The sequence below is a fragment of the Pollicipes pollicipes genome, unplaced genomic scaffold, assembly GCF_011947565.3.
Source record: "Pollicipes pollicipes isolate AB1234 unplaced genomic scaffold, Ppol_2.1 Scaffold_3447;HRSCAF=4054_pilon_pilon_pilon, whole genome shotgun sequence".
Classification (NCBI taxonomy): domain Eukaryota; kingdom Metazoa; phylum Arthropoda; class Thecostraca; order Pollicipedomorpha; family Pollicipedidae; genus Pollicipes; species Pollicipes pollicipes.
Genome location: NW_023596297.1, coordinates 5418276 through 5431429, shown reverse-complemented (window position 1 = coordinate 5431429; position 13154 = coordinate 5418276). Strand labels below are relative to the sequence as shown.

The following is a 13154-nucleotide window of genomic DNA, read 5'->3' as shown; positions in this document are numbered from 1 at the left end:
ACATTGTTCCTTTTTGTCATCTCCAGAACTTTTGGAAGTTAGAACACGAGGGCATAAATGACAAAGCAGTAGAACGTCTGTTTTAAGTTCTGTCATAATCGGGAGGCAAATGTGGCATGGGACCATGCAAACGCCCAGGCAGTTAAAGCATGGTGCGTGCTTTGCTCAAGAAGCACATGCACTCTGAAGAACATACAAATCGACCCGAAACCTAATTGCGGTAAACCTTACAGGGAGTGTGTCACATTTATTAGGATTTTGAACTGAAAAAGTCATCTTGAAAACCCTTTGGTGCTCTTCACAATCCTGCCCTTCTTCAGACCTAAGCCCCTCTACTTTCTGGGCTATACGCCCGCGAAAATAGGAAAAGGTATATCGGGGAGAGTATTTCGAATTCACCTTGATATGGATGACGTCAAAATAACACCACTCAAATCCTGTTATTCCATAAGCCATGCGGCCATCTAGGCCAAGCAAAATACAGTTGTCGAGGCGTTCATACCTGGCGTTCGTGAGCGCGATTTCTAGATATGACGGCCGTCAATTGGCTTTCAATCAATGTTGTGCGAGGTACGATGATGTAATGAAACTATGACGCGCTGAATAGCATGTTTAATAAACAGAGTGTTGTACCGTCCAAAGCAGTCCTTTCCACTTTAAAAGCATATAAATGCCCGTAACTGAGCTTGTGTCATCATATCTGAGGCTTGCTTCAATATCTTTAAATGCGAAACATTCCCTTAAACATCTCTGTGGCTGAAGGGTTACAATGGAGGGCAGGCTGGCCATCAGCTTTGGGATCGCTCCTCAGATACAACAAACCGCATTGCACTGTTCTTGTACCGCTAGAGTGGTACGACAGCGTGCTGCCCTTGCACCGCTGCAGTTGTACGACGGTGCAAGTTCGTAGCAGGGTTGCATACGGGGTTACATACATACCAGGGTTGCATACGGTTGCATACAAGTTCGTACCAGGGGTGCATGCTGACAATAACGTCCCGTGGAGTTATGTAGCAACAGGATAGAACAGCCGCCCCAAAATATGCTGTCAGATTATGGAAAAAGTGTCGGCTATTACCGCATGTATACTGTACTATGTACTGAGTTCTCTTATGTAAAACTTTATGTTTTGACGCTGCTTCGAATCTCTTTGTCAGTTGTACGCATGAGGCACGAGATACCGGATTTCCAACGTAAACCTTCAACGTTCGACTTATTCATCTGATGGATGTTTTATAACTAGCGGGGAATTCATGTGTATATTGTGTTATCTCCTAACCAAACTGCAAAGGCTGCTGGTAGCAGCGTTGCGCGTAGATGACGCTGCTCGTCTGACCGACGCATTGAAATGTGGATAGTACACCCGGGAACCAAACCTCGGACCTTTGGGCGGGGCTCTCAATGTCCTGCTATCGAACCTCGGATCTATGGGCGGGGCTCTCAATGTCCTGCTATCGAGCTTATAAGGATTCAGCGTGCTAGAACCTTGCGGCTGGTACAGATGGTGGTGTTCATTGAATGTATGATGGGTAATGGACGCTTGGATTTATGGCCGGACAATAAATGAATGTATTGCGTTACCTCCGCACTACAGCTGCGGAGAATCGCGTCGAGCAGTGCAGCAGGCTGCGAGACGGGATCCTTCACAGCCAGATTACGGAGGTCCACGATGCAAGCGTATTTCTTGTTGGTCTTGCACGTTGACGCAAGCTCCCAGTCTACAGCGTAGATTCTTCTGCTCTGGTTTCGATAAAGGCATGTTGCCAGAATATCAATGCACCTATATCTCCCTTTCCCTGATTTTTTTCCGGGGATAAGGCTATTACTACTATCTTATCCACCATAAATTCGTTTGAGTCACAATTCGACAACATTACTATACATTCTGAACTATTCGAACAGCAGGTTCCGATGAGTCTCATACAACATTCTAGCGTACCTACCCGAACACCTAAATATTACAGTATACACGAATGTGCGACTCTTTCTCATACTCCCTTGTCTTGTATTGTATTTGAGGACTCCCTACGAAAATTGCAAGCCGGTGCACCATGACGCATCTCCTGAATATTAACCCGATTTGCACGGTCCCTTTCCCGACCGGTTTTTCCGAAGACGATTATGATACTCTGGGTGGGAGTTTATCCACCACATCAGCGCGATACGAATCCTGAGGCGATCAAACGCGTCAAATTACAAACTGAAAATCCACACGGTTGCTTACATCGAACAGTTGGACTGCTGCCAGGCTACAGACATAAGATGAGCTGAATCCGGACAGCGAGACATTCAACGCCGTAAACACAAGACAAATGCGATCCCTGGGTCTCGTTCCTGCCACATAGGCTACAGTGAAAAGTAAACACCTGCCACCTCGAACAGCTGTAATAACCGAGCAAGCCCCAGAACAAGCGCGCGTTTCATCGCGCTGTCTCTTCAAAGGCCTCCATAAAAATTTCAACAACCGAGAGCTCGAAAGAAACAGGAGATTCCAATACACGATAATAAAGTAACGGTGGCAGGTGGCGCGCCGGAGCACGACCTCGCTCGCGCTGACCCCCACCAAACACAGGCCGGCACGGGGTGAAATACGATGGCCCCTGAGGCTTCTGGCCAGGTGCCGCCGCCACCGCTGACAGGTTTCCCTGCGTCAATAACGCCGCGAGGGCGCTAATCTGGCGCGTGTTGCCGCAGGTCGCCGCTGACGGCCGTATTTCGGCAGTTCTGGCCGGCCCGGGCCTCCAGCGGATCAGGGGGCGGGCCGCGGCGGAGCGCGACACGTGCCGGCGCGACGGCCGCGGGCGTCGGGCGAGATTCGGCGATGTGACCGGGTCCCGGCGGGGGTCGGGCGAGATTCGGCGATGTGACCGGGTCCCGGCGGGTGTCGGGCGAGATTTGGCGATGTGACCGGGTCCCGGCGGGTGTCGGGCGAGATTCGGCGATGTGACCGGGTCCCGGCGGGTGTCGGACGAGATTCGGCGATGTGACCGGGTCCCGGCGGGTGTCGGGCGAGATTCGGCGATGTGACCGGGTCCCGGCGGGGGCCGGGCGAGATTCGGCGATGTGACCGGGTCCCGGCCGGGCGTCAGGGTGACAGCAGCCCGGAGAGTGCCCGACATCTGCGGCTCTCCGTCGCTCCTCACGGAGAGCGACAGTCGGTGGCGGTGTATGTTTGAGGCGACAGTGGCGAGAGAGAAAGAGAGGAAGCCGGCGAGGAGCATCCCGAGTGTTAGTGGAAGGAGCTGGAAATGGCGGACTAAGACCAGTTGCTGCGATTTGCCACAGTACAATCGCATGTACGGTACAACAGACCAAAGGTTACGCCGTAGTGAGTGCGGTTCTGCACACTATTGCTTGATATTTGGCAGCCCTTTTTACCCTTTCACGTGTGTGTCCGTCTGTCTCCAAAATAACGTCTATGAAATGCGTTACATCAAACCACATTGCAGGACTCAGAGACGCGTGCATCAGTAATGTGTCCACCAGGTAAGCTGAACTACCAAACGTGTCTGCGATCGCATTCCGCACCCAATGCGGAATATTTGAAAATAATTAACCTCTATATCAGGGCTAAATAACCTGTTAGTTGCATTGGACACTGAATAACCACGCAGTCGTTATCCCTAAAACGCCAAATATCGCCACCACCATCGTCATGTTGGCCGTCCGATTCCAATGTTGGATATGCGACTGAGCGCTCTTCTCTGCAGCTCACACCCGTCCACCAGACAGCGGACTCCCGCCGTCCATCCCTACCTGCTTGTCGCAGTACTCGGGCCGCGAGGATCGCTTCCGGGCGGCCGTCTCCCCCACGCCGGCGCTGACCAGGATCACCTGAAACGGCCGGCCTCCGTGAGTCGCGCGTCAACCGGCGTTGCCGCGGCGCGCCGTAACCCCCGCTCCGCTCGCCTCTCACCGCCGCCCATCCCGCCACGGGTCAGCCCAGCAGGAGGAGCTTCTGTTGTGACCCGACAAGACGCGACAACGCCCGGCGTCACGCCGCGTTACGTCGTCACGCCTCGGCGCCCCGCCGCCGTCGCAGGCGTGCATGAACCCGGCGGCGGCTGGGACAAGGCGGCGGCTCCTTTGATCGATACACTCGCAGGTGAGGGCGGCACGATCTTGAGGAGGGGGTAGGTACATTCAGGGTGTCGTGTGCGGGGGGGGGGGGCATTCAGACGGGTGTCCCGTCGGCGGCGGGCGGCGATTGATGACCGCACGGAGGAGCGCCTCGCGGCGGTGATCGCGTCACGGCTGTGATGGATCTCCGTCACGGACGGCACGGACGGCGGCCGGCGCCGAGCGTGATGACCGCCGTGTCGACGCCGATGACACGGCCGGGGCGTAACGCGGCGTGACGCTCAGCGCCCGGCGCGGCGCGCGAGGCGCCGTGACGACATGCCCCGGCCTGATGGCACGCCAGGCGACGCAGATGTGACGCGTGGTTGCGGTTGTGACGCCCGGTGGAGGCTGTGCGGCCTCGTGAAGGAAGGGGCGATTGCGACGCCGGACAACAACATCGCCTGCGATGACGAACGGGAATTATGCACCAGCACGCGTTAGGCGCACTCGGAAGGAATCCGTCCGAATAAGCGACTCCGGGAGGAGGGAGGAGGGGGGGGGGGGGGGGGCTGTGGAAATTGGATGGAGGTAGCATCGTGGTTGACAGGCTTTTACCGGCGGTAATGCTATTTCCGCTCGCTCCTCCACCCCCTTCGTCTCGTCACTGGATTTCTGCCGGTTCTTTGCGGTTTAGCTGCTTGCTTTCTTAAGGGGATGGCTGGAGTTGACACGACAATAAAGGGTGCGAGATGGATAACACGTCGGCGAGACACCCTTCATCACCCTACCGCGAACCAGGCTTATCCCATAAATGAGGTGTTGGTTTAGTCGTCGAAGTTAATCATCTTCGTTTGATTCCCTCGACGTGAAACGTGGCATAATTGATTTATTAAAATATGAAGCTTCCACGTGCGCCCACAATTGCTATCGGACCTACATGTACATGGTAGTTTATTTTGGAGAAATGTCAGCATGTCACTTAACTGCGATAGGACATAACGATATTGATAACGAATTAAAGCATGTTTAAATAAAGAATGTTGCACAGGGGTAATGGCTCTTGATGACGGACAAATGGATGTTCCGCAATTTTATCGCCACTTTGAGAAGTGTACCAAAGCTTAAGTCGAGATGTAGTCGACGTACAAGAACCCATTATCTTCTAACATTGCGTATAAAAGGTGGGCTTTGTGTTTTTACTTGTTACATCAGGAAAGCTCTTGACAGAGTGTTGTAACGTCCCTGATTCGGAACAAATGATGTAGGATGAGTGGAATAAATCGACGCGTTCTTCTTACAACAGGACAGAGGTTAATATTTGAGGTGATGATATTTATTTTAACAGTATTTTTACAAGTTACATTTGAGTTACAAGTTACATTCGCCTCAACTGAGCATTTCAAACCCCTTTTATTACCTTACTACATGAATGATATGAATCATGAAACGCACTATAAGTGAGAGTTATCAATAACCAGTCACACCGCTTTAACTGGCTGGGGGCCGAGGGCATCCGTTCTCGACGACTTCTCGGCGTACGCCGTCCCGTGTGACCTTTAGGTGCCCTGGGGGCTTCTGCCCCGGGCGAGATTGACCGAGGTCTCAGCAAGCGAGCACCACAGAACGATGAGGTCCGTACTTCTTGAATGGGGGGGGGGGGGGGGGGGGCTCCCGAAAGCGCGGGTTGTTTGGTCTCAGTTGAACAGATGTGGGAATGATCTTCAGTGCTGCCATACATAGGCTGGTGCAGCTTATCCTCACACGTCGCAATGCGTACAGAACCAGCGAACTATCGACAAGCGTCAAGTCGGGGCGTGCGTAGATGCGACCAGTGCCGCTAGAGGGGCGACTTGCGTCTGCGGAGGCGTGAGGCACAACAGGCCCTCCACATTACAGCCATCACCCACATACGAAACGCATGTCAGTCGGCGTCTTCGACAGCTGTGTGATTCCCTCGAACTCGAAAGCGCAAGTCCGTAACAATGTGCTTCAGCGCGTGGAGATGAGTGACGGACGGGCTTCGTGCTTGGAACTGGCGATGTGAACGCAGGCCAGCGAACCAACTACTGAGCCGACTCCGGTTAATTTGCAGGACTGAGTGTACGCAGCTTGCAAACGCTTATGCATCGTGGAATTCGGAGATACCGCATCTTTCCGTGCATAATACTAAACATAATTTCTGGCACGGGTCGCCGATTTCCTGAAAGGCTTTTTTGCCGCGATGATGTCGTCCTGCCTGGATTGGCGGGCATGTTCGGCGAATCAGAATCTAACAATATTTAAAAACAACTTGACCAATTTTTTATTATCATCGGGAAACTGTCCGTTGTCTGTTCCCAACGTACCGGTTGTTCCATCATTGTTTCTCGTTGAGGGTAATTTAATTCACGCATCCCTTCCATCCCAATTGCATTTCCGGCCGGCATGTCACTATTTTTTGTGCTGCCGCCCATCCCATCCGCAGCTTTCGGGATCCGTTCTAAGGTGCACAATAGACCAAGGGCGTAAAGACGCTGCTGAGTCGCCAGAGACGTTCCTAACTCGCTAAAACTGAGGATAGAATAACACAGAGGAGTTGTTCTTCAAAATATTTTTAGAGGCTTCTAGCACGTCATGCGTGATAAATAAGGCAAAGACGGCACAAAAGGGCATTTTATCATTTCACCCATGGTGTATCTTGGCGACCAGAATAGCCTGAAAAGCTATTCCAGTCGCCAACAAAAACGAAAGCTGTCGGCCAAGGCCAGTAGCAATAGAACGGTGGACAACTGATAACAAACTGAAACAAATTTCCGCTGGAGGCGATAAACACGTAATAAACTCACATAACTAGCGGCATCAGTACGTGCCGTTTGCACATCTGTCATTGACAGCCTCGACTGTGAAATCAGGGTAATTATTTACGCAAACAGCGTGTTAAGATCATTAGCTTTGTCACTTCGTAAGCCAGTGAATGCGGAAAAGGCGGCTGACGGTGTCTGGATGGTTTGCAACCAAATCAACGCACGTTGCCAGCAGTACAAACTGCAGGACACCCATAACGTTTTTCCATCCCCATAAAAAGTTCTAACATTTTGGTTGATTGATCAACTTTGGTGCCCAGTAAAGTATCGCGTCCATCTGACAACCTAGGACTCACGCATTTATTACATGGTAAATACGGATCCCCGAGTGGATCACCTAGTGTCCCATGCTTTGTTCTTAATGCGACGCATGCAAAAGAGAGGATATAAGGGGATGGTGTTAACACTGTATTGATGTTGTTACGCGGAGAATGAGTCCGAGTTGCCCTTCCCTCTTTGTAGGCTTATCAGTTCCAGTAATTCCCCGAAAAGCAGGCGACTGGGACAGCTCATTTCAAGTTACATCTATCGTAAGCGGTGCAGTTTAGTACGTATCTTTTGAAATGATTGCCATTAAACCTGCCAAGAACTATCTAGCCAAGAAGACGCACAGAACGCCTGCATTGGGTAGCGGCTGTTCAGAACCCCGCGTTGCATTCGGTGGCCAGAGCGCGGCCACGTATTACGGGCTTCACATGCCGCGAATCACGCAACCTGTAAGCGCTACCGCCTGTCCAACAGTGAACATCGTGTCTACCTGTGTTTACATTATGCGTGGGCGGCTTGTCATTGCTTCAAGCCTCTCCGTACTGTCACAGAGAAATTATGAGAAGTGTTCCAGGTGGAAGAGAATTGTACTCGTACATTTTTCTGGTGCTAGAGTGTTGTTGACTAACACTTATTCGGTGCTCAGACTCATGTAAACAGTTCGCAAACACTGATAAGTATTTCGACAGGAGTCCATTGAGGTATGACGAGGCGGTGCCAGAGGGTAGCTGGATGACTAGACCCGCGTCGCACTAATATCGCATGACCTACACACCGAACATTTTTCCAGCCCCGCACGCACGTAACTTCGTTTTATTTTGTAGTGTCTAAGAAGCTTTCTCATGAGGCTTGGCTTCTTGTTAGGTCCATATGACGAGTGTGTTGCCTCCCTGAAGTGACACGAATCAGTCGGTTGACACCTTAGGTAGCGACTTCCACGCTGCATGAATGCGGTCAATGTTGAGACCGGATGTCACTGTGCAATGCGCGAAACGTGCACAGAAGTGATCCAATCCACGGCAGTCTCATCTGTACACATTTAACATATTTCCAATACTGGAGATTCCTGTCCACCAATTCTGCAAACGCAAATGCAATCTGTTATTCAAGTAATATGTAAAACCGGGAAAAGAGAAAACCGACTTAACATACTCTTCACACAGCGCGGGCTGATTACTAATTGCGTCAGCTGCGAGACAAAGAGCACCGAAGCGGAATCGGAGCGTGCCGCAATCCAGAGATGGGGCGTCAGGTGACAGGGAACGCCAGCGCCATCACTCTGACCGGTGAAGGAAGCCATCCCCACACCTGAAGCCGAACTTGCATGCAACAGCAGCAGCACCGAATATAACCCGATTGCAATAAATGATGATCTTGCATTTTTTACATCCATCTCAGATCGGTTGCCACGCAGTCAGTTAGCCGCCTGGCCAGTACTTCGACACAGGGGATAGCCGTGGGCAGGGGCCACTTACCACCACAATCACCCCGCGCCGCAGGATCTCCCTGACGGCCGCCAGCGCCATCACGCCTCCCCTTCAGAGCGGGCATCCGCGGAGCCCCGCCGGTCGCCTCCGCAGAAACATAGCGCCGCGGCCAGTCCCACAAGGCGAGCCCACAGTCAGTCCAGGCGACGCTCCACACGTGCACGCGTCGACTGCTCTGCTCCACGCGCGGCGGCACCCCACCCGACCCGCCACCCAGCGGCCAACTGAGGCGCCGCCGGCGGCGGCAGCGGCGGCTCTTGTGATGCCACCTCGGCAGCCAATCAGCGAGCAGTCGCGGCGGCAGCTCGCGCGGGCTCTCGCGCAGGCGAAACGGGCCGTGTTGCCTGCTGGCTGCGGGGCGCGGGCGGGGTTGCGCCGGCAGGCCCCTTGTTCGCTTCGGTGAACGCTGGGCGACGCGCTCCGGCGGCGAGATCAAACGGGGTTTACGCAAGAGCTGTCGCACGTGCGACAAAATCCTCTTTATGTGTCAGTGATTTGGCGACAATGGGCTTAACCGAGAGGATTGTTGCGCACGTGAGCAAGTTTACAACAAGCGTTGAGCGCGGACTGTGGCGTCCATCAGGACATGTTGATGCACGCCAGGCACGTCGGTGAATTATGTTGCTGAAGGACTAGGGACATGCTGAATGCAGTGTTACGACGTGGCATACACATTAGTCTTGAGAAGTTAGAGCACAGATGTTTCGGATCCAGCACATGACAACGATAAGAGCGGGGTAGCACCGCACATGGCTGAGTTGGCGGCCCCAGGCCCGGGCGTCGGGAACCGCCGCCCCACTGCGCATCCAGTCACTGGCACCAGACGGTGGGGCGACAGCTTTCTTTCTTCAAGGCTGTTGAAATTCTGTCAACCTTCCTCTTGAAAGTACTTGATCTTGAGTCACATCTCGGACCCTGGGGAACACTATAAAGGACCCGCTCGGCCTTCGCTGATGCGATCGTAAGAGCAGCCCATTGCAAACATTTGGACTCGTGATTATTTAAAGACCGCTTTGCATACACAATGCCCGTGATCCGACGTACAAGTTCAGCAGGGTTCGAGGAGAAGGGGGAGGACCACATGACAAAAGTTTGGAGGGTTTCACGTGTGACATGGAGCGATCGAAGCTTCGTCTCACCAGATACAAGCTGACCATTATTTACCGGTCCAACCGGCGCCTCCAGGTCCGATGCCGAGCATTTCACATCGGAGCTCAACAACGCCACGAAATGCTAAGGGCGAAATGCTAATACATAAGAAAATAGCAGCACAGGCTCTATTCATGCCAGCGTTATTGTTTGTTTTTTTGGCAAAACGTTCCATCTGTTACTCCGGTGGTCGTCAGGTGGTGAAATGCCATGCGGTATGTGTCTTCAAAATGTTTAAGGCGAGGCCATAAACGTGCTGCAGCAACAAGAGTTTCCCACAGCTTCACCACTGACGTCGGTCGTCATCGGGGCTTTACGGTGCACTCAGGTGGCGTCGCCCGCCTCTCACTCTGGCACGTAGGGCGGGCATCGCGGGGAATCGAACCCCGTAACTCTGGTTTCCCAGACGCGCGGTGATTAACGTGAAACTACACTATCGGCGCCCTACACAGCAGTTTGGAGTTCCGACCCTACGACCTTGCAGTTCATGGAAAAACACTGACCTCTGCAATATCGAAGACGACCCATGGCGCGTTAGAAGTTCCTTTTATTGCCTTTGGGGTTATAAAATTGCCTAACCGCAGGTAGTCCTGTTGGGCTCACTGTCAGCACTAGGCTCGCTGAGGAGTGTTTGGAGCTAATGTCATGCGCGCCACCTCCTTTTGTTTCGTACTCACCAATGTGACCCTCTGTCGATGATAGCCACTTCGTCCCCGGCTTGCTGGCCGGTATTCTACTGACTACATAGGCTCTGCCACACCGGACTTCGCTCTTTCGTTCCCGATTATTCCTTTCCCGTGCACGTGAAGCCTGACTGGAGGTGAGCGGCCTGTTTCACCTTCCGTGCGATCTTCCGCAACTGATTTGATTTGTCACATATACAGGTGTCCAATTCTTAACAGGCACTGGTGGCCTGACCTGGGTGAGGTTCGCCGTAGTAATGCAGTTTCTGAAGGCAATTTTGATGAAGCATCTATAGATTTTCCAAATCTTTCCTGAGGGAATCCTGTGGTAAGGACGTGACGATGTCGCAAATGATTTACCTTAAGGCTGTGCCGTGCTGATAAGTTCTCTTGATTTATCTTTAATCCTCGCCCTGATATGGGGCGGGGTCGATCCGACCCTCTTAAGGTCTATTGAGAATGCATGTTGTGCAAACGCGCCCAAATTTTCAGTCACCTTTGGATACTCATTGGGCGCGTTTGGCACCAAACGTGTATTCCTAGTTTTTTTTCTGGTTTCGGAGCAGCGTCGGGCTTTGAGGGACACTGCACGGCGATCCACGGCCGGCGCGGGCGACGGCCAACAACCAACGACGCCGCCGAGCGCGCGCAGCGGTCCGACATTGTCACGGGAACCCAGCCATATGTCATAAATATACGCTCGAAGCACATCCAATCATACACCATTGCACTTGTAACTAGAAAACCAATGCGCATGTATATTTTCTATGTCGTTACCAAGCATGCCCTCGTGTGTATAAATAATATCGTATACCGGAAAAATGTGATTTTGAGCGTAAAATTTGATCTTTGACCTGATATAATGGGATCAATTATTGCTTTGACAGCGTAAGGGGATATCTCGTTGAGACCAATGCAATGGTGTTTTTAGCTAAGCGTTATCTTCATTAGTCTGGAAACGCCAGGGGGCTCGATATCGACCCCCTATCAGTCCGCGTTATGAAACACAGCGGATCAGGGGGAGGGCTAATGAAGACCTTCGTGCAACCGTTCCCTTGGACCGTCTCAGTAAAGTTGACATCTTCAATTTGACTGCACCACCCCGACTGATGGCTTCTGCGCGATGATGCAGGTATCTCACGATGTCTTTCTTGACAAGCTCCCCGTAGTGGAAATCAAAGTTGAGATGGTCTTAGCTTGCTGTTCCTGAGCGGTACACCGTTGCCTTGAGTCTGGCCTCGGTCCTCTCCACTTGCACACCGAGGAACGGCACCCGTGTTTCCCACTCGCTCTACGGTGAACTGGATCGATTGATGTGGACCGTGGATGTGGCCGTGGTCCAGGAATGTATCCACGTCCTTCTGATGCTGTCAGAGGAAGGGTGTGTCGTTAGTGTACAAGAGCCACGCTGTTGGCGTGCGTGGTGATGTACCCAACGACATGTCCTCGAAAGGCTGCATGCATGTATAGTCAGCCGCCGATGGCAGAAGGAGGCCCATGTCCTTTGCCTCCGTCTGTTGGTAGCATTTGCTGCCAAGATAGAATGCTGCTGCTGTGACACAGAAAGTGAGTAGCTCCACTATGTTGTCTATCGTTATTGCTGTTCTTTCAGGTAGTGTGTATCATGCCATTTTCAGCTTGCTGCAGATGAGAACGTAGGGCTTCATCCGTTTGCGTTTTGGCCAGCAGGTTCACGACGTCAAAGCTATTTACTTGGCCATCAGGAATGGGTGGGAGATCCCTAGTTGGTGAGACAAAGTGGCGTGATGTTTTCACGTACGGCAAGGGTTTTCCAATCAGAGGATGGGAGATCTGGACCAGGAACTGGATGACATATGGCCGCCCATTGAGCCCCAGCAACTGACAGTTGGTCTTAAGGTGTACCTACCGATATTATGAATCTGCAGAAGACCGTGCGCGTTCGGTAGCTTGCTGCGATGTTGATTCGCTGTCTGACCTGTGTATCTGTTGAACACTCTTGATCCTTGCTCTCTTTCAGAATATTTTCATGATTCGTCACTCGCCACGACAGGAAACTTTCTTTAGCTTGGCATATGTCTCAGGGTGTCACGACATCATTGCTGCTGCAACAACTCGTACCGACAGCAGTGCTGCAAAAATGGTCATACGCGACATTACTTGAATATTTGAATGTATATTTGAGCAAAGAGCCACGTGGACCCGTCCTGGGACGGTACGCTTCATGCAAAAAGCGCTTGTACTGGCATGAGCATCATATCACGCATACCCATCCTTTTACTATTTTATAGGTTGGATGAGGGGCTGGATGTTGAATTCTCTGGGAGTGTCTCGATTCGTCGGTGGAGGACAGCTCCCCCTCTCTCCCTCTCTCCCTCTCTCTCTCTCTCTCTCTCTCTCTCTCTCTCTCTCTCTCTCTCTCTCTCTCTCTCTCTCTCTCTCTCTCTCTCTCTCTCTCTCTCTCCCCTCTCTCTCTCTCTCCCTCACACACACAACTTGTTCTCTCTCACCAAACCACATCTTGCTCTTTCTTGGACTAGCCTTGCCGGTCAGTCTTGTTTGGTACACTGTCATTACCAATTTTGGTTGAAACGATACTGTTTCTGCACATGCATAGTAAAATTAGATGGCTCTCTCCACGATTCACCTCGATTTTGGGTCCTTGACAATTTCGCCAGCTAGCC

At 52.1% G+C, this 13154-nt stretch overlaps 1 protein-coding gene across 1 annotated transcript in view; it reads right to left on the bottom strand.

The window, feature by feature from the left end:
- LOC119091868 (metalloprotease TIKI1) overlaps positions 1 to 8863 on the bottom strand; it is a 47380-nt gene extending 38517 nt beyond the window's left edge. Inside the window, exons 1-2 of the mRNA XM_037214771.1 lie at positions 8648 to 8863; positions 3757 to 3834 (exon numbers count right to left, since the gene is read on the bottom strand). Coding sequence (XP_037070666.1) covers positions 3757 to 3834; positions 8648 to 8698 — 129 coding nt within the window. The 5' untranslated portion in view covers positions 8699 to 8863. The remainder of the gene's footprint in view (positions 1 to 3756; positions 3835 to 8647) is intronic.
- Positions 8864 to 13154: the final 4291 nt, after the last annotated feature.